This window comes from Anopheles merus, chromosome 3R (assembly GCF_017562075.2).
Source record: "Anopheles merus strain MAF chromosome 3R, AmerM5.1, whole genome shotgun sequence".
Lineage (NCBI taxonomy): Eukaryota > Metazoa > Arthropoda > Insecta > Diptera > Culicidae > Anopheles > Anopheles merus.
Genome location: NC_054084.1, coordinates 9,797,415 through 9,822,244, shown reverse-complemented (window position 1 = coordinate 9,822,244; position 24,830 = coordinate 9,797,415). Strand labels below are relative to the sequence as shown.

General features: G+C 46.2%; 1 protein-coding gene across 2 annotated transcripts in view; it reads left to right on the top strand.

The window, feature by feature from the left end:
* LOC121595317 (kinesin-like protein CG14535) overlaps positions 1-24,830 on the top strand; it is a 115,034-nt gene that overhangs the window by 85,092 nt on the left and 5,112 nt on the right. For both annotated transcript variants that reach the window (XM_041919226.1, XM_041919227.1), the window contains exons 7-12: positions 7,400-7,657; positions 9,745-9,838; positions 11,802-12,008; positions 23,799-23,993; positions 24,075-24,295; positions 24,387-24,759. In XM_041919226.1, the coding sequence (XP_041775160.1) occupies positions 7,400-7,657; positions 9,745-9,838; positions 11,802-12,008; positions 23,799-23,993; positions 24,075-24,295; positions 24,387-24,759 (1,348 nt within the window). The remainder of the gene's footprint in view (positions 1-7,399; positions 7,658-9,744; positions 9,839-11,801; positions 12,009-23,798; positions 23,994-24,074; positions 24,296-24,386; positions 24,760-24,830) is intronic.

Sequence of the window (24,830 nt, the reverse complement as noted above, 5' to 3'; positions counted from 1 at the left end):
GAAAGGTATTTCTCGCTTCCTATTACTTACCCGAAGGCATCCCGTTGTCTGGTCGCATATATTTTATCGAGTGAATGTGTGCGTGTGGAGGAGAATTTATCTTACCCCAAAATCGATTCCAGCCCGCCGGTGCTTCCTTTTGCATATATTTTCAATGCACCAACCATGGTTTTCCGCTTTTTTAGGAAGCACACCCGTTTCACCCTGACCTTATGCATGGGAAGGCATGGGAATAAAATGGCTTTTCGGGCAAAAATAGAACGCGAGTGGGGCGTGCTCTACCTCCACTGAGGGCTGGGAGTAAATTCACCGTGAAATTTCGATCCCAGCCTTGCCCTCTCGCGCCAGAGTGCATACGTTACGCGAATGGTGTGTGTTCAGGGGCGCTGTTTCCGCGGTTTGCTAGCATCCAGTAAGAAGGATTGTAAATTTACCTATTCACTTCTTGTTTCCGCTCTTTATTCAACCGGGCAAGCATAGTCTATAAGCCCTGCTGTCTAGCCTGAATAGCATACATTTAGGCGTCTATTGGATCCTGGTCACGGCATCGAAAACGCGCAGCGCAGAGCAGGTAAATCCGATTGTTTACACATCTTTAAGCAGCGACAAGCACCGGGTGGGACGAAATGTTCACACTAGCCACACAACAACGTGTGCCGATCGTGAGCTTCCCATCACCGGTAGAGTCTTTACGCGTACCCTGCCACGCCTCCCTCCGGTCCGGAGCAAAATGAGCAGCACAAGGGAAGATGCTCGCCCTGCAAGACCTGCAGCGTTTGACATCGTTTAGATAAGCTGAAAATTTATATTTAAATTTCAAATTAAAGGATCCAAGCCCTCGGGCGGCTCCGAGGCCGAAAAAGTGACTCCATCTCACTCTCTCCCTCACTCTCTGTTGTTGGTACAGCGAAACCACGAATGGTATGCCGAGCCTATGCTGCTTTTGAATTTGCAGCGTACGAAATACTCATAATAAGATCGCTACGGGCTAATTTATACAAAAGCTGCCTCGTCTCACTTACCTGGCAAACCGTCGCCGTCTAAGGGGGCTTTCGAGGGAAATCTTCATTGTGGCTGTCACTGTTCGGTCGGTCGGGGAAGCTCTGTTTGGTTGGGCTTTCTTCTCTTTTCCAAAGTTGACAATTTTGGAGCCCCCGTTTCTTTGCTTTCCCCACCGTACAAATAAACTCCAAGCGCACAACTTTTTGCTCTCCATCAACTTGTGTGTGTGTGTGTGTGGGGAGCCCAACCCAGTGTGGCGTATCGCTGCGAACGAATCGATACCGGGAGGTTGCCGAAGGCAAACATTTTGCGGTAGCGGCTCGTCTACCGGCAAATGTGAGCGTTTTACGGTGGCACGAAATTTGATTACAACTAGCTTCAAGAGAAATGGAAAATTTTACTTTAAAAACAACATGTTTTGGTTGTATTTTCTTCAGCAGATATCGCACGATTTGAAATAAGTTTTATTTGAACGTGTTTGGCTCTAATGCTCATACACAAACAGGATGATTGTTTTCAATTAGAAAACAAATATTTGTTCACTTTTTCTTTCTTTTGCCAGCAATTATTCACATATTTTCCTAATACTGTTTGCCACTAAACGAATGTTGTTAACCTTCTCACAGGACTACACTCAAGCAGTGTCCAGTGAGCGATAGAGCTCGTTTTCACCCTCACCGTCTGAAAACAAGCCATAAATTATGAAACTACAGTGCATAAAGTGAAAAACCAATGTGTTAAACAACTTTATCATGCCAAAACTCGAGCGGCAAACGTCCATAAGAACCACACAACATACATCATCATCCCTACCGATCCTCTAGGGGAGCGGGGTGGAGAACTGAACTAAACAGCACGAGCTTTCAGCACGTGAACTTTGGCCATGTGTTTTAATTATTATTTATGATTTCACTTTAGCAATAATAGACGAAACTTACTCATTCACCGAGCAGGCAAGTGAGTGTGCACGCAAGGGGCCGTCGATTCGTGCACCCGATGCACCCAACTCGACCTGCTCCTTTGGGATGCTGAGCCCTTTTGTTCCATTTGAGTGTGTATTTCAAAGACAAAGTTATCCTTCTAAAAAAAGGGGGAAGACTATATCTCCTTGATGCGGTGCACCGTTCGCTTCATAAAGATCGGAAAATATTGCATCATTCGTTCGTTTCGTATCTGCTGCTGCTGCTGCTGCTGCTGCGGCAAAGCTAAGCAAAGTAACTCGCCGCCAAACTTTTACAGCATCTGGCTGCTCTTCCCACCAAGGCGATGGTGCAGCACGCCTAGCAGCATGCTCTAAGAAAGCGAATCGTGTCGCTTTTGTCGGAGGTTTTTACATTATGTTTAAATATTCAAAAGAGGGGTTTTTTTCTACGCTCGATCGTAGCAGTGTTCCGTTTTCAAATTATGTTCGTTGTTTATTCAAAGTAAAATGAGACCTTCCTTTTTTTTGTTGCTAGAGTTACTTCCCAACCACAGGCATAACTTTTGTGAGCTTAAAAAGCTCACTTTCCGCTCTGAACAGGGTCGCTTAGTATCTGCAAGAAGGGAATATTATGAATGGTAAAGTTTTTTTGTGAGCGTTTACTGGTCCTAAATGCATCGAACATTATTAAATGAAGAACAAAAAGAGCTTGCACTTTGAAAACGCTTTTCTAGATGAAAAATATGTTCAAGAGGGAGCCGTCTCTCTATACAACGTCAGTCAGTTAAAATAGCTTATAAAACTCATACAAGATATGTCATTTTTCCTTCAATCACTGCTGCATACACACACACCTGAAGCGCAATGTTCCAATCACTCACTCCCGAACCATGTATCGAAACTGCAAAACGGGCAACATTCCCCCGGTGGCGACACGCAGGATACCGTCACACCAAGCAGCCAAAGGTGTGACGGTAAAGTTCGAGCCACTCATTTCAAATTAAATAAACATCAAATTAAATCTGCAACCGAGCAACGTTTTTGGGGTTGCGAAGCAGTACTTCCTCGTTTGGCCCGCAGGACGCGTCGAGATTGTGGCAGTTTCGATTTTCTGCAAATCATGTTTCCGTTCTTCTTCGGAGAGGGGGGAACAACCACGGCACGCAACTGGCACGGTGACGCTAACGGAAAGAATCCATTACTTTAAATTTCTTTTGCTCCCATCAAAAGGTGTTCAGAACGTGGCACGGTGGCACGTGCAGAGACGTGCACACACGCACACATGTCTCGGCAAAGCGAAAGGACACCTTTTCTGCTGCCTGCTCCGCCCAAAATCCGCCCTCTCCTCCCATTTTCCTATTCCGTTTTGTAGTACACAGCCGGCCATTTCCTTTCCGAAGCTGTCACAGAGTTTCGCTTCTTTTTTTCTGCCCCGATCGCTGTTGTTAAGGCTTGCCCAAATGTCACTGCACTTCCAATTTGTGGTGGTTGGTTGGCCTTTTCCGGTGATAACTTTGCTTTCCACTACTGCTGCGCACCCTGCCGCTGCTGCTGCTCACATTTGAGTGTTCCTATTCAACGACTCACGCGACAGCGCTCGAAACCACGTGTTGGATGACAAAGTCCAGCCAGCAGCGAAACAAGCCCTCTGTGGCTGGGAAGAAATCAAATAAAGACACAGCGAAACTTTTACCAACAACAACTGAGCAGTAAGTTTGCACCCGGAGTAGGAAAGCGAAACAATGTGAGGAAGTTTTCTTTTTTGCTTTATCTTTACTTCCGCGCTCTAACACTTTCCCCCATTACAGTGAAGCAGGACACTCCATGGTGTGTTGGGAAACTTTTGTTAAAGAAAATATAGAGGAAAGGACAAGGAAAAAGGTGTAAACGGGAATGTCTGTACCACAAACACAATCGGGACGCAAACAGACCAACAAAAAAATAAGAAATCTTTGAACTTTCACCAAACGTATTGTTGAACTTTAAAAACACTTCCTTTCCTTGGCGCAAGCCGTTGTGCTGGAAAGTGCTTCAATTCGGTTAACTGGAAACTTTCTAAACGAATCAGAAAAGAAATACTTAAAAGAAACCCCGCAAACAGGAGTTTCACTAGAGTTAGTATGAACTGGTAAGGGTGGAATTTAACATAAAAAAATCTCAGACACTCACTGAATTTACTGACTGCTCAAAGGCGCATTCCAGCGAAGCCGAACCTCCCCCGGGAGCTGACTCAATTTGACGCATTAAATTTCATTACATGAAACCGAATTCCCTCCACCCAACCCATCGGCTTCCCGGCTCCCCAACACTGCACTGGGGTCAAATCTCGATTAATTAATCGATCACGAACCACGTCCAGTATTGATTTTCACCCAACGGCATCTCGGCAGGCAGCGAGCACAAGGAGAAGAGCAAAAAACACCCCACACATTGATGACCTCATTGAAAAATGCATTCCAGCAATTCCGACGGAGTGGGGCAAAACACGAAGGGCGACGTGTTTGCTTGCTTCTATCCCAGCTCCAGGAATCATCCACGACTCCGAGAGCAGTCAAGTCTTAATAGTCGTGGGGGAAAATAATACTTACGGCGCTGTTCGCGTGCCTCGCACGCACGAGGGGTTCGGAACATTAGGCTTTTCGGGGCCTCTTCGAGGAATGAATGAAGGGTCCGTTTTGGGTGGAATTTCCTTTCGAGAGTGCATTTATTAGGCGAATAACTATCCCTTTTCGAACGGAGGGTGTCTTTGAACGTTTGGCAAGATTGATCGGAATTAGGGCTTTGGGGAAGTTCCGTATCCTTCGCCCCGGCTGTAGTAAGGGAAACCCACAAAGTTAATTGAATTTAGTTAATTATGTGTGGACAAATCAATCTATTTCGGGAGCCAGGATCGCCGCGGTGGCTGCGTGTCCTTTTCCCCTGTAATGGAATGTGTGCCTGTGTCTGTTGGGAAATATGTCTAGTGTTGTTCATTTAACAGATAGTACAGTGCAGACACATCCTTCGAGCGTGTTCGATGTGAGCAATATTTTCCACCCGGGACTGTTTCAACTCGACCTGGAAGTTATCTTTCCAGCTTGTTACACCCAACGCAAGACGGGCTTCGGTTTAGTCTTGGCTTTTTTCTCTCTCTTGTCTACAAAACAAATGACATGAAAAATATCACCCGATCATGCAATGGCAACGGTAGCACAGCCTTTTGCTAAACGCTTGGTGGTGATAGGTTTTTACGGTTCGGTAAATCAATTGCCGGTTACATCCCCTTGAATCCGACGACAATGCCGAAGGCAGTGGGAAACAGGAACAAAGCGCTCGTTTTATCTTATTAAGACACGACTCATTTTTTTCTAGTTAGCTTCCACGGAGCCGATTCTTTTAAGGGGCCGTTCTAATACGATCGATTGAGACGTGTTGCTTCCAATAGGGATTAGAGTAAAAACAATTCCACCAGAAGTTTGGACAGTCGCCAAACCACCGCAGCCACATTGGAAAGCAAAAGCACAGTGAAAATATCGATCCAGACTGGCTGGGGCTGTTTTTAATACGGGTCAGGATTCGCTCCCGTCTCGCCGCAAATCACCTGTATCACACGCAAACACTCAGCCCGCCCCACAAACACAAGAGAGAGAGAGAGAGTGACATTAAATTATAGCCATTCATATGTAAACACTCTCTCGTAAACGTAACGACCATAAACACGGCCGTAAACAAAGACCCATAAAATGGTTTGTGGAACGATTTTTCTTTCACTAACATTAACGATGGCGCCAGTTGATCAGCGAAGTAGTGTTTTTTTTTTTTATGTGTGTAATCCTACCATCGCAAGCACATTAAGCGAAATAAAATCCACCATTTCATGCTTCCAGCTTTCCAGCTAATAAACGGCACAAAAGGTTGGGAAGATTTAATAGGACTTTCGCGCGCATATTAAACACCTTGCACCGTGTAGAGAAGAAATGAACAAAACCAAAAAAAAAAGGAACAGTCTTACACATCCTTTTGTTGGTGCGGGTAATGACAACGGCACTTGCTGGCTGGCTGGCTGGCACAATCAGTCAGGTGGTATTTATAAAATCATAATCATAAAGCATATGCATAATTACACCCAACACGCCATGTTGCGGCTGTCGGGGTTCCGAACGCTGGTGGCACATTTTATTGCAACTACACAGACAGCTGATTTGCTTTGCGATAATGAAAGTCGAGGAGATTTAGAATCAACAGTGATGGAAGCGTGTTTGGCGTGATTCGTGCTGTTGTGTAACTGTTGTGTGGTTAGGTTACATCAGCTGGTAGCAATCTGTAGCACAAATGTATAAATAATCTTGTAGGATTTAATCTAAATTGGAATATAGTTGTTGTTCGCCTAAATGTATGCAAATTGTTTTAATCTTTATTTTATTTCATTACATTTTATTTTTACTTTGTATATTTTACCCAAAAATATGTCAAATATTTCACGGAATCGAAATTAAACGCTAAAGATAGTTATAATGTCTATTGTACGAAGTTTATTTAATAAGAACAACTCACTGTACAAGAATTATACGATAAATTGCATAGCTGCAGGCTCTTAATATTCAATATTATTTTTTTCTCTAGCTTTGCCCAAAAGTACTTTCATTCTCGCCGAAAAACTGTCTCACCACTTACAACCACTCCGGCACTTTTGCTGCGTCGACAAATACATTATCTCTTTAGCGGGTGTAAAACCGGTTACCCAGTCACGGCCATAAATATCGACTAAAGTGGTTATTTTTCATTACCAAACCACACTCACTTTGCACTCCCTGTGTGTATGTACGTGATGGCCGTGTCCGTATAAACGCCCCCTTTTTAACGTTAGTCTCGCCTATCGCCCTTTGTCCCCTTTTGTGCCTTTTGTGTGCAAACCAAAAAAGGGAAAATATGGCAGTAAAATCATTTCCCAGAAAGCAATCGGACAAGGCAATGCTCGCACTGAGCTGACCAGTAGTCCCCGACCGGGCCAGGTCTCCTGCTGATGGTTCTAAATAAATAAACTGTCACCGATTGGACCCTTCCCTAGGGGTGGCGGTCGAACTTTACTTGCCCACTTGCTCGTAGGTGACATTAATCGTATAACATTTTAATTCGTTAGCTCACATGCAGGGCTGGGTAGGGCTGGGCTAGGCGTCGCCAGCACTGGTACGATTTCCCAAGCTACTTGATACAGAAAGTAGCACACCCACTCCACTCCATCAACCCGACCCGATCCCTTTTGCCTTAAGCAACGTTTCACTCTCGACGGAGGATTTTCCTACTCATTGTCCCTCTCATTACGCGCCAGTGTAAGGGCTAATCCCGCTCCTCCAAAATCCAAAAGAACACGCACACCCTTCACATATACACACACACACACCCACATAGCATAAGTGCTATTGCTCTTCCCTTGTGCAACATTCTCACTTCCATTTGTGTCTGTTTTTTCTGTGCCTTTCCCGTTCTCTCCCGCAGGTCAAAGTCATGCTCCGAGTGTCCGATGACCCACCGAGGCAGCAAGCCGGCGAACAGCAGGACCAGTCTTCGGCGCCAGCCGCCACCACATCGAGCAACCCTCCGCCCACCTACCTGACCGTGGACAAGAAGAAGCGTCAGGTGACGCTGACGGAGACGCACAGCAGCGCAACGATGGCCCCGTCCGAGCGCGGCCCGATGGTGTCCGCACCGAAAATGTTTGCATTCGATGCATTATTTACGACCGAGGATTCGCAGGTATGTAGCATGGGTTGATTCAGAACAATTGTCGTGTGCACCGGTGCAGTCTATCAGAACCCGGACAGAAGGAATCTAATCAACTAATCAAGCAGTGCTCGCTGGTTGTCGTGCACAAAGGAGTGGTACGGTTGATGTACACTCCTTTGCGAGATTGAAGCAACACAGGCGCAACAAAGCAGTGGCATTGAGCAATTGGAATGCTAAGATTGCATTGAACCACTGGGTGGATTATTATCTGTTTGAAATGTTTGGAATTCAATTTTAGTCTACAACAATGCGCCTAAAGGTATGCCATAATGATTGCAAAATTACTTCGACACACTATTAAACTCCTAAAGTTATGCAAACTTCATTTCAATATCTGTACAACAAAATAATATGTACAAAAATAAGAAAATTGATGGCATCAACAAGCTGTTAGTTTTTTTTTTATATCCAAATGCCTAAAAACCTAAAAATGCCTGCCAACTTTGTGCACACAACTGTGCCAATGTTTGCGCCGTAACAACCAAACACAGCTTGTTCTCTTCCAGCTCATTTGAGCAGCGCTACAAACCCACACGGCCCATCGCTCTAATGTTCTTACCAATGCTTAACGATATTCAATCAAGTCAACCCTCGTCCCGACCGGGCCACACGACTGGGTACCGGACGGTTGGATGTGTCCATGACCACATCACCGGTTTACTTATGGTGCATAATTGATGTGCCCACTGATCACACCTCGGCAAAGTTAATGGGCTGTAAACTGCACGGGCCCTGAAACGCTGGTTCGGTTTCACCCTCGCTCAGGCTGGAAAGGCTGAGCGAAAGCACTCCCCTCTCCCAGAATTTCTGGCAAAACGAAGGTAAACCTTTTTTCGGGAAAACTGCGAATCCCCTCTCTCGAGGACGCGTTTATCAAACACACACACACACACATACACACACTGACGCAGCTAGTTGACCGACCAGATTGTTCCCAGTGAGGGTGATGGCGATGCGTACGATTTGAGATATTATTTAAAGCGTAATCGAGTGGGGGTCATAAAATATTCGCTCCATGTTTGAATTCGGCACACTTTGCCGCCGTTACCGTCCATTAACGCTGTCAAAACAGTTCAACTTGTGCATCGATTCGGCCTCGGAGCGAATAATGGTTTCTGGGTTGCTTCCCGTGCCTGAGATTGGGATGATTCTGAAGGGGAGAATGGCGTACGGTGATGTAATCGATAAGTCATGTTTTTCAAGCAGAAATTTTATGACCTTCTTGATGCAACCATAAGTGGCAAGGAGTTTTTTTTTGTTTTCAATGTAAAAAGGGCATTGTACTATACTATCGGCAATGATAGCGTGATTCTGCCATGTGTGTTGCATACTTCTGGGCGTTATATCAACGCATCGTAAAATTTACTTTAATCTGCAGAAAACTACCTAAAGTATCAATCTTAAAGGAGAAAATTGCCACCATATGGTAGTTTCTTCAGCGTGTTCGTCTCCCGTAACAAGACTGTCCCTCCCACTGCAGAAGAAGACCGGCCGAACTCCGCTCAAGCTTTCACGCGCCATATCGCGCTTACAATCTGCTGCACATCGACGGAACGACCCAACCACCGTTTGCCCTTTATCATCGTCTTCCGCCCGCAGCCCGCAGCCCGAAATATGATAATAACGAGCGAAGGTGACAAAAAGTTGGCTAATGAAAAACGTGATCTTAATACAAAATGCCATCGCCAGGCTTTAGCTGGTATGTTCCGTCCGGCTGGAGTGAAACCGAACACCTTCGCATCATCGTAGCAAGGTGCTCGGGAGCTCGATCTAACGGTGTTAATTTAGGGGTTGAAGGAGGAAGCAGGAGTGTTGGTTGACAAACTTTCCAACGGCGATTGCATCGACCGAAAGGGTGTGAGAATATTGAACACGGCGGTTTCAGGCGACGGCCAGGAGTATTCGTAATATTTCAGGGATTAAACTGAAAGCCATAATCCGACCGATTTCTGATAGTGATGCACTAAACTAAAGCACACAAATCTATTTCATTGCTTTTAACAATCATTTTCTTACTCTCTTATTCTCTCTCTCTCTCTCTGTTCGTCTACTTGCAGCAAGATATTTGCGGAACGGCCCTTTCCGAGGTGATACCAGCCGTGCTGGAAGGATCGGATGGATGTCTCCTGTCGCTCGGCTACCCAGGAGCAGGTGTGTTTGCCGATGCATTTCAGTAGTGCTGCTGTTTATTTTCTGCACTTTTCCCTGGAAGACATAAAATTTTACCACTCAAAACAACACCTGACAGCGGACATAAGACTAGTAGCTGCACGATCAATCAAGACCCCATGCCCAACAGGACCGGGTGTAAACTTACGCCCCGATAATCCCGCTTACGACCGTTTACCTTCCAGCCAAAACTACTTACAACTTGTCTGTGAACTGTGGACGTGTAAACGGCTTAACAATTTCATAACAAAGTAATACAACATCTGCTGCCACTGCTACTGCTGCACCAATCTGTACCGAGCACACGACGGCACAGTGCTGCCTGTCTGTGGCAGCCGTTCTGCGTTCCAAGATCCGTCCGTGCATCGCCACAGGTGCATCTGTTTCCCAGTGCACCGCTCAAATCTTCACCACGCACAGACTGTTCCGTAGACTGTGGAGATTTGGGCAAGCGCGATGGCAAAAAAAAAAAGAAAGTGAACCAAACTTACCCTTTACAACCAGGGGGAGGCTTCTGTGTCGTCTCCTGTTCACTGCGTCACTGTTGACACTTTGCGCAATGGTGTCTCCGTGTGCTGTTATGATTGTACCCTGGGCCGTTTCCCGCCACCGTGTCAAACGAGATTGTTCCAAAGTGGACAAAGTTTAATCGCAAAGTTTCGTCAAACGTCCGCCCGCAGCGCCCTGCACCGGCCTGGGGTTCCCTTTTGGCTCGCCACGGCCTTTCGTTCGAACCGGACCACAAACGAGCCCTTTATTCGCCCTAAAGGCAAATGGGGGAAAAAAACGGTACAGTCCGTGCGCGTATGCAACATGCAAAAACCTTCCGCACAAAGTTTCACCCGCGGGATGGTTTTATTTTATTTTTTTCTGGCTTCTTCTAGCATTCTTTTGTACAACATTTGTGCCCGTTCCTCCCTGCCCAGTCTTGGAGCTTGTTTCTCTTTTTAATTCGAAAGTTTTGTCACAGCTGCCGTTACACTTGTACTTGCTAGCGCGACAGCGCCCCAAAAATGCCTTTTTTCTTTCATGTTTTTTTTTGCTCGGTTCTGCTCCTGCGTCTCTACAGAAGAAAGCAACAAAGCGCAGTGGTGTGCGGAACAAAATTTATTCCACTTTCACTGCACAAGATAAATCGCTTGCAGCATCTCACTCCAGGAAAAAAGAAAAGCGACACAAACCCGAATGAAACAAAAACCCCCCGTTTGCTTGCATCATAACGGTGTGGCCTCGGCCTCACGCAGGAGTAGGCTAAATTTAAAAGGGATGTCAATATATCGCTTCCGGCAGGACCTGACTGGAAAAAAAGAGGAAACAAAAACACATGGCCCAATAGATCGAACGAACAGCCGTCTAACCCAACGTTCCGGATTGGGAGGAATGGTTGTTTGTCCGCTTTTATTGCATTTGCAAGTTTTCGTTTTTGGGGAATGCGAATTTGAGGTGAAAGCGACATCCCTTTGCTAGAGGGCGTACATTTTGTGCGTCGTGCTTGCTTTCGGTATGTTTTTTCCTCTTTTTTTCGTTCTTACGTGTCCTTAGATCTCGCCTCTCAGCCTAAGGGAGGCTGATAACGTCGGCTGGACGAGAATTATGTGACCGACGTGGTGTCACGTTGGTATGAATGTATCTTCCTTTCCGATTGGTTTTTGTTTGTATTTTGATTTGAATTGTAAATACCAAATGTTTCTCCTATACAGCTGTATATTGGTTCAGGATTCAGAATTTGTATAAATATTTAACCAAAAACGACGGCTTTAACAGACTTTGAACAATTACACGCCTAACTGACGCCTATTTGACACCAACACAGCAGCGCCATCTGCGGGCAAATTCACTCCATTTCAACGCTCACTAAACATGTCCAAATGAAACCTGCACAAAATGCACATCGCTCGTACAAAGGTAATCACAATAATCCATTTCCCGTCTGTCTGTTCCCCAGGTCAATCACGCACCATGTTCGGCACGGTGACGTCTCCCCCGGGAGATCTCGGCGCGATACCGTGCGCCATCTCGTGGCTGTACAAGGGCATTAATGAGAAACGTCAAAAATCGGGCGCCCGCTTTTCCGTGCGCGTCAGTGCGCTCGGCGTGAACGCGACCAAGCCGGGCTCATCCTCGAGGGATCTGCTAGCCGGACATGCGACAGGTAATTAATCACTTATTCCCCCATCCAGTCACTTCCTGCTTCGTCACATCATCCATATGTTACTGGCGGGGGGGTTGAGGGACCAACCGGCACAAAAACAAAGCAAATGGTTCGAAAGCCTGCAAGCCGGGGTTAATATGCCTTCACTCACGCCTACAGAAATGCATAGGCTCCGCTATAGCTCGGGTTTTGCATCCAGGCAAGTCCAGCAGGCTCGTTTTTTCACACCATCCATTGAAGTACTATTTTTCATTCTGGTCGACACGTGCTTCATCAAACAGAGTGTGAACCTTTCTACATATTAGCAGAAAAAAATTACACTCCCCACCCAACACCTGCCATATCATACTCCATCATACACAGTGCAAACAGTGTATGATACTTGTTTTACATTTATTATCACCTCCACCGTACAAACTGCTGCACATAATCGTCCTTTGATGGGTAATTTATTCATCGACGACGACTGGTGGTGGTGGAGCGGATCAGCATGGAGTTTACAGTGTCGCTGACAGGCTTGTCATAATAAAATTCACTGCTGGGAGTATATCAATAATGTACCAAGCGTCGCGTGGTGTAATCCTCTTACGGCCCATGAGCCTTAATGTCATCAAAAGCCAATCAAGATAATAAATGTCCGATAAAGCTTTGTGACCCGACGATCCGTTGCTTGTTCCAGCGAGACCTTCGATATAGATCTGGAGAAAGAGATCTGACAAGAGATCTGGCCTAGGGCAGGTCATGTCAAGTGTACTCCAGGGGGTAATATTCTAACTACCAAAGATACTCTTCATGAAATCAATAAAAAAGAAGGAATAAAAGCAACAAAACACTACACCCGGTACACTTCAACTCCAAATTGCAAGCATTGTGAAGAACCCTTTTGTCGAAAACTGTAACCCTCCCCAAACAACCCTAGAATGCTGCCAATAACGTATTACATGTCTGTGGCATGTACACAATTCTGCATTTGTCCGAAATGTGACACCGGGAATGCACGACAGCTCGGGCTAAACCGTTGACAAATTGTTAGCCCTTCTGTGTCTTTCCATTGCTCCCTCCCCCCTTATTTTTAGTGCTACGCACAGAGAGAAAGAGGTCCCTCTCTTCTGCAGCTACACTACACAAAACGAGCTACAATGTACCCTTGTAACCGGAAACATCCAGCTCCAAAAAGCGCCCCAAAACCCTTAGTCCTTGTTTTTGTTTTCTATGTGTGTAGTTAAATTTTATATTTCACTTGCTGCCCTTTCCCGAGAAAGAAAAACACCGCCCTGCTGTGTAAACCGATGCAGCTGATGAGTTTTGGGTGACTTGTGCGTCCTCCCTCCCTCCCCTCCCTCAACCATATCACGCCACATTCTGGTACCCAGCAGTACCCAGTGTTGTCAATTTTTGACACAAACACACCGAAAATGGACGGTCGAAAAATATGACGATCCCGCACAACACCCAAATGAACTGGATCGCTTCATGTGCTGTTGGGCCATCGACTGACATGCTCAGCTGTTGGGTTCAGGTTGCTATGACGGAAAAAACTGTGGCACATACACCGGCCGGACAACCTTCTCGTACTGTCTGGGCCATCCGGTACATTTACCCCCTTGTCCCGGGGTTTTTTATCTGTATCGTCATGCAGTCATGCGAGGATAACACGAAACACACCCCTTTGCAGCTGACTTCCGAACAGCCGAACAGCCATCGCAGCACAGACTACGCACTGCCCAGTGTTTCCACACTCGCGATGGGATGGGATTTGGGGAAGTAATTGAAGGAAAGTGTATCGCATTCACACGACATTCATCCCGCATCGATAGAACAACGAGCGGTGTACGGTAAAACCGCCCGACACCGAGAGGAGTCAACCACTCATTGGATTAGTGACAACTCTCTGGCTCGGCTCGGGGAAGCAAAAACACATGCCAATAGGAGTGACCGCATGCACACACACACACACACACACCAACGGTGGCCAGATAAAAGTGAATTTTCATGTATCCTGTTAATCATAGCCGAGGAGGATGGGAATACTTTCATTCAGAATTGTCCCCACTGTTCGTTCGGATTGTGCTTAATGTGCAGAGAAGCACGTAGAGGTATGGGATTTACTGTTGCGAACACATGGCATTCCAAAACAAGGAGAACTTTAAGTAAAATGACCTAGAAACAGGGAATTAGTTTATTTCTTTAATTTTAATTAACCTCCAGGTAAGGTCATCATGACATGTGATTTCATAAATACTTTATCAAGCCGCGGTTTGCTCCCTTTCACAGAGAGTAATGCTCTGGCAAAATTGCTCCTCCTTTATGCTGTCCTTCAATTTTACCAAAAATTGCTCCGAAAGGAAAATGTAATTCCGTTTTCCGGCAAGATAAAGCGCAACCTTTGCGCACCCAACTTTGCGCCATCTGTGCCCTGTGGGAGGCGGAGAAAAACGGAGAAATATCTTTACCTGCGCTCCGTGAGATGAAAAACTGCATTCAGAAAACTAATGCATACGAGAGTGTGCTTGTGTGTGTGTGGTTGTAGCACAAAGTAAGGGCAAAGCGAATAACACAACCCCCGGCCGGCTTGCAATATGCCCCCGGGCTGGAAGATTAAAAGTTTTTAATTCCAAAGTCAAAGGGATTTTTTTTCTCTCTCTCTCGTTGCTCCTTTGCTCCTTTCCCGGCTCATCCCGCAAACCCGGAACGGAGGAAGTTAAATCGAATCCTGCACCGGTCTGCACGGTCTGTGCATTGGACACACGAGCTTTTCTTTCCTCTCTGTCTTTCTCTCGTTCCCACTCCTCTTGCATGGAGGAAAAAGTTTCGTTATTTTCAATTAGTTCGCTTTTCTCTCAAGACTAAATACTTTAAGCTGACCGGGGCTGGGCTGCTCTGTAGAGGGGGCTGGAACAGTTGCTGCTGCTGCTGCCGGTGCTGCGGTAAACAGTAGTTTCCGTTGTACGTGGTGCCACACTAAGCTTGGTTCGCCAGGATGGGTTTTTACCCGAGCGCCCAACCCGTCCCTAGCACACCGGGTGCAGCTCATTAGTGGCAGTACGATTGAGGCACATGATTTAGTTTGCTGTTTGCTGCGGGGAAATTAAATTTTCCGCTCGCTTTGTACAGCGCGCGCCCCGGCGGGCTCCAAACTCCAACAGCAGGCCAGAGGGGAGTGGTATTGGCTACTCTTACTACTTTAATTGCAAGCAGGCAGTTAAAGTGATAACTGCTTTAAAATGTTTCATCCAATAGTGGCAATTATACTTTATTTTGGAAATGGTTATACATCGAGACGTTAGGTTTCATGTTGCTTTATTGATTCTGTTTCTGCGGGTGTGTAGCTATCTGTTTATTTTGAGTAGCTTTATTCAGACTATTCTACAACTGCCTATTTTGTATATCAGTTGTTTCTCCGATCAGTTGTGCTACTTGACCCTGTTTGTTCCGCTCCCTAATTGGCCCTGATTTTGGAGATCTAGTTGTCGCAGTTGTTCGGAGATCTAGTTTAATCCCGGCCAAACTGATAAGGCTAGTTAGAATGACTATGACCAACGTCACATGCCAGGTGAGGGTGGATGGAAAACTCTCAGGACCTTTTGCTACCTTTAAAGGTCTGCGCCAGGGGGATGGGCTTGTCTGTCTCCTATTCAACCTGGCGCTAGAGAGGGCCATCCGCGACTCGAGGGTGGAGACTACGGGAACCATCTTCTATAAGTCAACCCAGATCCTGGCAAACGCTGATGATATAGACATCATTGGTCTGCGGCGCTCCTATGTAGCAGAAGCCTACCAAGGGATCAAGCAGGCGGCAGATAACCTCGGATTGCAGATCCTCGTTTATCTGCAAAGACCAAACTGATGGTGGCAACATCAGCGGGCCTACCAATAAATAATCAGAATCTACGTAGGTGTGACGTGCAGATAGGTGAACGCACTTTTGAAGTCGTCCCACAATTCACCTATCTTGGGTCAAAGGTCAGCAACGACAACAGCATGGAAGCTGAGTTGCGCGCAAGGATGCTGGCTGCCAACCGGTCATTCTACAGCCTGAAAAATCAGTTCACCTCAAAGAACCTGTCGCGACGGACAAAGCTGGGACTATATAGTACCAACATAGTACCGGTACTCACATACGCCCCTGAGACATGGACACTGTCCAAATCCGACGAAACCCTCTTAGCCGCGTTCGAGAGGAAGATGCTCAGAAGGGTACTTGGCCCCGTATGTGTGGAAGGACAATGGAGGAGCCGCTATAATGACGAGCTATTCGAGATGTACGCCGACCTCACTGTCGTGCAGCGTATCAAGCTCGCCACGCTCCGGTGGGCTGGCCATGTTGTACGCATGGAAACGGACGACCCAGCCCGTAAAGTCTTTTTAGGCCGTCCGCAAGGACAGAGGAGGCGTAGTAGACCCAAAACTGAGGTGGCAAGATGGCGCGAAGGCGTCCGCCATTAAGGCCAGGATAACGGACTGGCAGACGAAGGCGGGAGACCGTGAGCGGTTTCGGACACTCCTGAGGCAAGCCAAGACCGCAAAGCGGTTGTAGCGCCGGATAAGTAAGTAAGTAAGTTGTCGCACAATCTATTCGTGCTATCACTTTTTGTGAATCTGGTGCGCCATCTGCCGGGTATTTAGGGTATTTGATCGAGTTGTCAAGGCAGCCTCATGTTTGTTAATATCACCTGTTCTCTGTCTGATCACACGCGTGTTCGATATCGTGCCAACAGATACTCTCTCCAAAGCTTTGAAGTAGTATCAATAGTTTCATTCTTTGTTAACAGATAGAGCTGCCTCTTCCTATCGTCCTTACATACAGCTCAACAGCTACCATTATTCAGCCCAAGGAATTCCCATGAAATCTTCTTAAAACCCAAATCCCACCACACCAAATTAGGTAGCAAAAATGAATAAAAACCAACATTTTATTTCATTACCACACCGCCACATCAACCCACCGACAATTTCTCATATTTTCCTTTCGGTTTCGGTACTTAGTCCCGAACAATGGCACATTACGCTACCGAATGATAATCCCTTTCCTGCCTCCATTAGCTGTTATCCTTGGTCCCCGTTCACCCCGCTGCTCCTTTCTCCTTCCATTTCCTTATGTTCCAGTATTTTGTCTTCTCCATGCCCAACGCTTGGAGCGCCATCAGTCGATTAGCTTTTACTGCTACTACTACTACTGCTGCTCTTCAATTTGCTTACGGGGGTTTCTTCTCTCGGTGCGTGTGTCTTTGTGTGTAAGTGTGTGTGTGTGTGTTTTTTCCTTTCTTTTGTTTAACACACAAAAACCAAACCGCCTATAGCGGATCCACGAGTCCACGATGCGTCCCTCGGGCGGGTTGGTTTGGCACGAGATGCAGAACAAACTTTTTCCAAGCGTCGCTGGATTATTAGATGCTACGGCTCCCTGTATTTGTTGAATATATATATACTTTTTGCAAGTAGCCCCAAGCCAAACTCACACCCGGTTTCGGTCTCCTGTTTTAATTGCGTCTATGCGGCCTGTTCGTACGCAAAAAGTGCGCTTCCTTTTGCTTTCTGCATTCGATTGCTCCGGGCCGGCCGGAAAGAAGTTGCCATTTTCTGATTTTACTGCTAAAATTTTTACTACCATTCTGGTCTATTCAAACCATTCCTTTTGGCAAACAGTCCCGCCATTTGCTACCATTTTTTCTTCTAGCCACCCACGTGACAATGTTGGCAAATTGTGAGGAAATCAAACGAAGCGTCCTCTTCTCTCATTCCGGAAGCCGCCAGTCAATCATCGAGTGGCGCGGGTTCCGTTCCCATAAAGAACTTGATTCCTTTTGTTTTGCACATTTCACAACCACACAAACGGGGGGCTGGCTAAGCTAATAGAACTGTTGCCCGAAAGGCATTTCGTGGCACTAAAAATGAAGGGAAAAAAGGGACACCATCGCCTCCTCCCCGATCGCCCGCAAAAACAGATTAAAACTCTATAAAACATCATCCTGGCTAATGATGAACGTTTGCCACGGGGTTTTGTCGGCTTGGAGCATTGGCATAAAGTTTATGAATATCAGACGATTTACGATTGCCATTTTTACGACCAGTTCCATCTGAATGGGTGCTGGGCTTTTGTGGGGCTCACGATTTTGATCAGCCTTCCTTCGCGCACCACAACCACAGTCAGATCAAACTAATGAACCCAATCGTGTGGCCTTTTTTATTGTAACGAAAATTACGGTCGCTGGTTTAAGAAAATGTTCGAGTGCGCTCAAAAGGTACTGCAAAACGTTTTACTGCACAGTCGGGAAAGAGGTGCAGTAAACTTTCTTCGTTTTTAAACGCTCTGTTTATTGTTGCACAAGCATTTTGTTCGAAAGTTCTCCAACGACGGTGGTGGCGCCCTCCTTTTCTATTGTTTGTTTTAAATAATTACCATCTGACAGGAGGAGCTCGCTTGGATGGATTTATGATTCTTTGATGAAGTTCCGTTGGTGCAGGTAATGCTAAAGGTAACTTCTGCCTTCATGCTGTCCGACTGACCGCTAATTATTTAAACAGACACAACACAGTTCAAGCGCCTGCAAACCGCTTGTCTATTAAAAATGTACGGATTTGCTCCGTTTTTTGATCGGTGCTTCAAATTTTACAACCAAAACTTGCTCTACAGTACTGCCAACATTAAACGTTGCAGTACGCATCCGGTTGCCAATTTGGTTAGGTACAGCCGGAACCAGCTACCGAATGATTAAACGCTAACTTCACTCCCTTCCCCGGAATTACAAAAACCAAAAACTCCAAACTCGCTTCAAAAACTCCAAAAAGCCTCCGTGAAACCACCGTAGCCAGCCAGGTGACTTCCGTTCGTTCAGCTCGAGCAGGATACCGAGTGATAGGGGGGGAAAACCAACGGAACGAAGAGCGCTTTCCGCTTTCAACAAAAGGTACGCATACGATGCCTTACCCCCATGGCGTGGCGGCGTGCAGCTCTCGTTTTGCGTAAATGCTAGAAACGGTGAAATGATAATAATAATGAATTCATGAGATAATAAAATATTATTGCAGTTCGCTTTACTTCCTTTGGTTAAGGGCGGCGCATGGGGTGGAGAGGTTCCTTCGGTCGTAAAGTGAATTGGTTGATGGCAGATATTTTTTGTGTCGCACCAAAAGAATGTGATTTTAATTCGTGTTACACGAAATTTCGTGCACCGATTATCGTGCCGTTTGAGTGTGTTTTGCAAAACTGTAGCTCCAGTTCGTGTTACACGCGTGCTGCGTGACGTTTCGATACTTAGAGTGCAGTACTATTTGATGTACAGTTAATTTAATTTAATTCAAATCTACAACATTACCGTGTCCTTCAATCTTATATATGCTTATGAATGCAAAACTCAAATCACAACTAAATCGTTTATCCACCATCTCCAACAACTGTTTAACCCCTTCAACAACAACGACCACTACCGCCAATAAAGCAACCAAATCGCAGCAAAAATTCCACTCCACAACATTCATTCCGGATGCACGGCGTTCATAGAAATCTCATCAGTATTTCGGCGTGTTCATCAGCTACCCGCTAGAGAGAGAGAGAGCGCGCGCACGGAGAGCGTAAAACTGTAGAGTCGAGGATAAATATTTGACAATTATTCGCACCGGACAGCGGTATCTAGATAATTGACATTCCTGCATTCGTGGGCGAAACGATCAAATGAGTGTACGATGATGGCAAAATTCCAATTAAAATCCACGTTCCATTCCACGAGTCGGTGAGCGCTCTTGGTCGGGGTAGTCACCTGAAGGGATTAGATTCCCGCTGAAGAGTTTTTGTGGACATATTCTAGCAATTCGTGGGGTGATTGGATCATTTCAGTAAGGAATTTTATAAGGATTTGAATGAAGTAAAATTGTTTAATTTAGCATTTCAAGTTCTAATTATAAAAAAATGTAATATGAATCCAATTTGAAACAAAAGACACTAACGTATTCCATATTGCCTACTTTTAGGCGTCACAGCGCGATAAGCACAGCTGAAACGTTCAAGCCCTTTTGTCCACCAGTAGCATTGCATTATGCCCATTGGAAAACAGCATTCTTTACATGCATTTTAAGCACAAAATTACCAGACTCAACTTCCCATTTGACTCTTTTGTCCCGAGTGCAGCCCACTCTATCCCTCTTCTCGACCTGTCACGAACGGCTCAAATAGGCTTAAACATCCAACCACTCCACTGCAGCATCCTGCACCAGGGATTAGCCCGCATATAACCACACACACACACACACACATACACACATTAGCTGGAATCCGATAAGCCTTCCGTATGCTGTATGTACCCGGGTCAACCCGGCCTCATCATCCCAGATTAGGGTGTATAAATTAATTGTTTAATAATTCACTAATAGCATCAACATTTATCATTTTGCATGTCGGTTTGGCTTGCCACAGTCCCCTCCGCAAATCCCCCCCCCCCCTAAAAGTGCATCGTTCGATTGCAAACTCGCAAACTGTCCCCAAGCGTCCGCTTTTCGTTCCCTTCGACAATAATCATGTCAGGACGCCTCACAAAGCCACCGTCTCCCGATGGTATGCTGCCCAACAGTGCCAGAAGGGCAACATAATTTCACCAACACCGTTCAAATGACCAGCGCCCTGTGCATGTCGGCAGCGGGCCTGCCGGTAACATCCTGCCACTACACTGAAATGGTGAACCGTAAATAAAGCACTTGACGTGCACAGTCGCTTGCAACCGCACCAACGCGCCAGCCGAACGGACGAGTGCGGCCCCCTAATGGCGGCAATCAGGACGCTCGAGCAATTATTGTATTTATTTGATTTCATTACTGTTGACATCGGTTTTTTGGGCCTTGCCAGCCAGCCAGCCTTTTTGCTGTCCACCGGGATGGGCGCGGAAATCAACCGCGAAAAGCTGGTTGTACATGATCCCTGGGCCTGGCGGATGGAGGGGCGCGCGCGTTGTTCAACTGTGATACGCGGGCCGACCAATCGATACTGACGCTTGATGCGGAAAAACATGAACACGAACGAACCATCCTCCCAAACCCCTCTAAAATGGCTGGTTGATGGTACCGATTATCAAGTAGCATCTTTTTCCACGCGAATTGCTCTCCGCAGTAAATATCAATCACTTAGCTCTTATTATGCAAACAGCTTTATCGGCCGATCGGCCATCGCTGCTCACCTCAGGAGGCAATTGGCTGCACTTGGCTCATTACCGTAATGATTTGCCCATTATCATTTGTTCACCCCTTTTTCGCGGCCGCCCCACGTTTCGCTTCCGCTCAAGAAGCGAGAGAAGACCATAATGGCCGTTTCTGATAGCATTTAAATTGGCCAAACAAACTTCCAGCCCTTTCCTTGATTCTCAGCGAGCTATTTCTATCGAGCGAAAAAGGTAAAAATTCGCGTCACCTCTCTATTCTTGACGGCTCAAAAAGGCAAACCCTCTTCTCTCGCAAGCAACAGTGGAGAAAAACGACGATGGAAAAGTCAACCTCAAATCAAGTTGAATGAAGCGCGTCGTGTTTTTATAGCAAATTGGAACTTGGAAGGGACCGAGTGTAAAGAAGCAGAAGAAATGAAAAAAAAACTGGCAAATTGAAGCGCAACGACGAATCGATCGACGAGCAAAAAAGAAGTATAAAGATTTATATCTTTTTGATTTGCTAATGGGCTGATCGATGCCACACAAACCGATAGCACTGGTTAATGGACGACGCTATTTGATGGGCGATCGATTGAGTCGTACAATATCGCAACTGCACACGTGCCGCGGTGAGAATTCCGCCCGGCAAAAAAGGCATCATTGCAATATTTTCATTCTACATTGCCATTGTTGCCTCTTTTTTGTATCCAGTTTACGTCTTTCGTTTCCATTGACGGACACACTTGATTGGATTTTAACAACCCCGCACACAATGTAGCGCACGGTGGAAGTAACAGCGCTAGCAAGAGGACCGTTTTAACAACTTAATTTTCCATTATCTGAACAAATCGCTGCAATGCAACAAACTGTCAATGGTTTATGATTTTCTGCAATCGTACAATGTAGAACTGTACATTATGTCTCCACGGCCAGTGTCACATATGGACAGCAGTCTGTTTTTTGTTGTTGCCATCCCATTAAATTGACTCACCGTTTGTAGCAAAAGAAATTGATCACTGCTGATGTCTGTATTCCATCGCTTGCTCACTTTCACCATCACCATCATCATCATCATCATCGGCGTCGTTGCGAGCATCATCATCAATCAAACAAACAAACAGCTCAATCTGCCCCCAATAGCACGCCCAACCACGGGACGGGACATCTTCGAGCTCTTGAAAAAGGATACAGATGCAGGCATAGGAAATAAAAAGGACACACAATCATACGAAACAGAAAACGCCCAAACCCAAACCGCCCGAGCCGGGAAAATGGCTGGCAAAAACTGAAACGTGCTCTAACCTACAATCCACTGCTGTGTGCCTTTCAATCAAATCATTTATAAATGTCCAGTTGTGTTGTTGCGACGAGGGATGGGTGGAAAAACGCAGGTCCCTTTTTTCGTAAATTGCTCCTTCCGAAACCTGTCATCCCGAGTAGAAATGCTGCAAAGTCCCTTTTCCAGTGAGCGTATCGCCGGGGCGGGAAGAACGGTCCAGCTTCTTCGAGGCAGCACACGGTGACCCTCGTTAGAACCCTCATAATCGTCAAACGATTTACTCTTTCTTTTTCAACATTTTTTTTTTCAACTCTACTTCGCCCTTGCTCCAACCAGAGATGAGTTTTTCGTTGCTTTCTATTTCCATTCTTGGGTGTACGGACAATGAGTGAAAAGATTGGAGCACAACTTTAACGAACTCCAATGACTGAGCACTAATTCTAGCCTCAGCTTGGTAGGTTTTGGGTGTTTCTGTGTAATTTTGGTTGCATTTTCGGGAAGGTTTTCCCCTTCTCTGTTTGGTCCACTGTAACTCATCCACCTCCAATCAAATTCGCCCTGGTTCGCCCTATGGAATTTCTGGATGTGTTATTTAACGCATCGGAATGTCTCTCCGACGCTCGATCAATCGATTTTCGAAACATTTCACTCACCTGCTACCTTCAAAAAACGAGGGACTCGCTTGTTTTCTTTTCATTGTGCACGAAAAGAAAACTTTCCTCTCATCATTTCTCTTTCCACTGTCGGGGAAAAAACGAATTGCCTCAGACACAGCTGGGATAGGCTTGTTTTGTCACCGAAAAAGGATACAGTTGCCCTGGAAGAATAACTCTTGGAGTGAGATCGGGACGAATATGACCGTGTGTGAGTGTGTTTGGAATTTTGATAAGGTTCATTTTATTTACGGTAACAAGATGTGTTACCGAGCAGTGACAGGGAAGAGATTGTGCACAGGTTTTCCAGACGCGCCACCCCTTTGAGACAAATGTCCTGCACGTGATGATGGTGTTAGTGTGTGTGTGTGTGAGGGTTTAGGGAAGAAAAAGGCACAAGAAAAAAGGTTTTTTTCCCCCAAATCACACAAGTGCTATAATCGATCGTTTTTTATCGGCAAAGAGAAGCTGGTACAACCAAATCCAGGGACACACTGTGTGCAGTTTTAGGGTATTTTAGGAGGCAGCAACAAAAACCCGGGGTTTCAATTTCGTCATAAATCGATTACGATAAAGTTGGATCCGTTTATCAAAATGGGTTAAGAGGGGTTAGCAGCCGAAGAGTGGGAGAGCTGATTGGCTTCCCTTATTTATCCGAACAACAATTTATTAAGCAAATCCTTTCTTTTCGGTTATTCTTTTCCCATTTCATAATCATAATTTCGCTCAGAATCGGATGACTCGCCTGGGATGTACCTACGGGGAGACTTTCTCGGCCGGCCAACGGAGCTTCGGGCGCCCACAGCGGAACGGGCTGCACTCTTTCTCGATCTGGCGCTATCGGGACGATCGCAGTGCAACTTCGAGCCGGCCTTAATCTACACCCTGCACGTCTATCAGTACAGCTTGTCGGGCAAGCGAGGAGGTAAGTTTTGGAGTGAGAGAGAGATGGACTAGAGATTCGGAAAATTTAATTCCGAACCGTACTTTCACCGTACAACCGTAGTTGAAGGAGGAAGAAGTCGTCTGCATCTAATCGATCTCGGTGGCTGTGCGAATCGAAACGGAGGTCTTCCACTGTCGGGTATTGGAAATGTGCTGCTGGCGATACTGAGCGGACAGAAGCATCCACCTAACCGGGATCATCCACTGACGCCACTGCTGCGGGACTGCCTAGCACCGATCACCTGTCACGTAGCGGTAGTGGCGCATGTAGCTCACACACAGGTAATAACACACAAGTTTTCTTAATAACAAGAGACGTCTTTATCACTGTTTACAACCTTATTTTCCCATATGACATGACTCTTGTACATAGACCCACACGGACACGCTCACGACCATCCAGCTTGCCTCACGCATTCATCGGATGCGGCGAAGGCTGCGGCCCCGAAACCATCTGCTAGGCGACAAGGGACTGAACAATGGGTCGTCCGGCCACCAGTCGGGTGGTTCGTCCGAGGGTCCGGATCCATCCAGCTCCGACTTTTCGCAGGACACCGTCATCTACATGGGCCCTTGCGATGATCCAACGGACGGGGAGCATCCACCCGTCTATCTTCCAAGTCTGAACTCGGGCGACAATCGGTGCGCCATGAACAAGGCGCTCAAGGGTTCGGTGGCAGAGAAAGGACCCTGCACCGCGACTCCTTCGCCCAAGAAGAAAGCATCCGCGGCAAGTGCTTCCAAAGGTAAGTGACTACAATGTTTGCAATAAATGGGGGAAATTCCAGGCTTATTGGAAATGTGTGTTCTTCACTTC